At 33.5% G+C, this 3,132-nt stretch overlaps 1 protein-coding gene across 1 annotated transcript; it reads right to left on the bottom strand.

Annotated features, from left to right (window-relative positions):
- Positions 1-246: 246 nt before the first annotated feature.
- LOC106126455 (protein SERAC1) lies at positions 247-2,773 on the bottom strand. The gene has a single exon (XM_013324138.1). It carries the CDS (start codon positions 2,701-2,703, stop codon positions 484-486), a length of 2,220 nt encoding a protein of 739 aa, XP_013179592.1. The 5' UTR covers positions 2,704-2,773; the 3' UTR covers positions 247-483.
- Positions 2,774-3,132: the final 359 nt, after the last annotated feature.

Here is a 3,132-nt window from a genome sequence, read left to right as displayed (position 1 = left end):
GATCGTGAAGATATTTCTTGTATAATAGGCACTGTAGAAGATTTGCAAAAGTTGTAAAAACAAATACAAATGCTTCTTAAAAGAAATCAGTCACTCAATCTTCAGCGGCTGGTTTTAGTATCTTGCTAAATGGATACTTATTCTTTATTGATGGGATTATGTTGTGTATTATTTACAATGATTTTTATTATGTACTATCATCAAAAGAATAAAACAACTAGAACTGGTACTAAAATGCAATTTTTAATACACACGTTATATTTGGCAATAGTGAAACACACTTAGTCAAACACTTAAGTAAACAACAAGAAATTGGTATCAACATATTGAACATTTTTATAAACAACAGTTTACATATTACAATAAATACAGGCGAAAATAATTTAATAGTATCACAGTTTAAAATTTAAGCATGATTAATTTTACATAATTTTTATACAACACAGAAAACTAGTTTTATGCTGATAAGTTCTTAAGATTTGTTTAGTCGGTATCAAGTATGATTCTCTCAAACCATCGAAACCTTTCTTTATACTGATTGTCATCTATTGAATCTATAACACCTGTGGCTCTAAAAAATGTGTGCCATGAAAACAGTTTGTAGAATTTTTCAAGAAATATATTAGGATACTGCAATTCACATTTCTTATGTGTTGTTCTCTGAATGACATCAATAACTGTTGTGTATAAAATGGATTGTCTTGATGCTGGTTTACATATAGTCAAATGATCTAGAGGTAGCTGATAAAATATACCTCGCCCTAAATCAGCAGAATTCGGAGCAACAAAGTGCATCGGAACTTTAAAAGCTGTCACCAAAGTAGGCATACTCTCTGCAAAACTAATGGTTTCAAAATCGTATTTATCTGCAACTGTCAGGAATTGATTTTGTATCTTTAGAAGTAAAGGAGAGTTTTCTTTTAATTGCTTTACATCATGTGACGGCCACAGCACTGCATCAGCTGCTCGAGGAAGACTAGCAAGAGAAGTACCTCTGTGTGGTGTACTGTAAAATAGAACAGCTTTTGTTTGTTCACAAATCTTTTGCAAATTGTCTTGGCTCTCTGCAGCATCAATAAGAAGTTGTTTCACTATAAGACCACCCATTGAATGGGCTAACCAAATAATGGGCACATTTCTTTGGCCAACTCTGGCATCTATCAAAGCTGGGATCAATTCAATAGCTCTAGTGGGTATATCTGCACTTTGTAAAGGACAACCTTCTAACCATTCTGAAAGGGAACTCCAGTAGTTTACTCCTAAAATTCTTAAATTATTACAATCCTTTGGTAACCAATCTTTGGGCCAGCAATGGGTGTATGTACAATTATCCTCATTTTCCCTAATCAAAGCAATCCTTTTTTTCGTTGCAGTAAAAGTATTTAATGTAGAATCTCTTTTAGCCTCAATTGGTATATCTTGCAAGACAACTTCCATATTTGATAACAAAGATTCTTCATCCATCTCTGAAAAATCATCTAGTACCTGTTTTAGTTCAGGATCCATGTAATTAACACCAACCTCTTCTTCAACACAAGGTTTTCCACATTTAACTTTAGATTTTACATCTGTTATAACTAGAGGGGCATCACATTTAGGATCTCTTTGGCGCCAAGTAACAAACACACCACCTCTCAACCCATGTATTAACAGAGTGTCACACATCTGTTTAGTTCTTGTTCTATACAAAGGATGTAAAAGATATAATCCAGGTCTAAAACAATGTTCCCCAGAAAGGTTTGCAAGACATACAGCAGCAGAGCTGCACAAGCGTACATCATCTGATTTTATGAGTCTGCACAGTTCACCGATCAGACCATTTTGAAAGAAATCTTTTAGCAAAACTGTGTGCATACTTATCACAGTAAGGATTTTCAATATACATACATCCATATCAACATCATTACGATATCTTAAAAATATTTCAGCCAAGCGAGGCAACAGATCCATATTTATTAGTGTTGAAGTTGATTTGTCATCAACATAATTTTTAGAATGAAATAATATAATATGATGATATAAAGCATCAAGACACAACATACACAGCTCTCTTTCACTTATTACATCCGGTTTAGCAGGAATATTGTCAGCCTCCATTGCTTGCTCCTGAAGATTGGCAAAATATTTAGACAAAAAATATTTGATACAACTATGTGGGCTTATCTTTTGAACGCCGACAATCATGTCACGCAACTTGAAAGACATGAACTCAGAAGATAAAGCTGCTCTTCGTACATGAATTGGCGGTGGTAAAAAGTATCGTAAATCAGCTCCCTGAGTACGAGCAAGTAACACTGCAGTGTTCATATCGAGAGCTTGAGCTAGTTTTAAGCACTCCCATTTCTTATTATTCTTAAAAGAAGCTAAATGCTGTAGTGCGAGATCGCGTTGTTCTTGATTTCCGTGACGACACAGCCATAGAAGTCTGGATGCCAAAGAATCCCTCAAACTTTTCCAAATACGAGATAAGCCCACCGATTGCCTTGTCTCTACACTTTGTACCATTTTCAAATCAAATTTTGGATCATCAATATATATATACTCTGGTGTATACTTTTTTTCCGCGTTAAGGACGTTTAGATTGATAATTTTGTCTAGAGATCTACATGTCTGTCGAATATGATAAGTTAATAACACGGCGCATCCACCAATCAACGAAATGATTTTAAAACCTTTGATTAAACGCTTAAATCTATCATCCATATTGATATCATGATAAAAGTGAATTTATTATTTTACAAAATTCAACATAAGCACTGACAGTTGAAATTTGATCATTGACATTGATTATTGTTTGACATTTGAAAATGTCAACGATAACTTTTAAAATAATTAATACAACGGCTATAGCAATGGTACTGCCAGAAAAGTTAAATTGTGTCTAGAAATAAAATTAAAAAAAATAAAGAAGAAAACCTCTTAAAATAGATTATCCTATATTAAATAATGTAAAGATTTTTCAATGTGGAAACTTTTTTTCGTGGTCGCTTTGATTGTACTGATTTTAAAAATTGAGCGCCTTACAAATTTAGATTCATCGCAAAACGATTTTTTCTTGCTGGCGTTTCAAGCAGGAAACAAAGCGCCTAAAAATTTAAGAGGCATTTTTACAACGTCGTGGTTATTCCAATG

Source organism: Papilio xuthus, unplaced genomic scaffold (assembly GCF_000836235.2).
Source record: "Papilio xuthus unplaced genomic scaffold, Pxut_1.1 DF825017.1, whole genome shotgun sequence".
NCBI classification, from domain to species: domain Eukaryota; kingdom Metazoa; phylum Arthropoda; class Insecta; order Lepidoptera; family Papilionidae; genus Papilio; species Papilio xuthus.
Note: the sequence above shows the minus strand (reverse complement) of the source record. Positions and strands in the feature narration are given on the sequence as shown.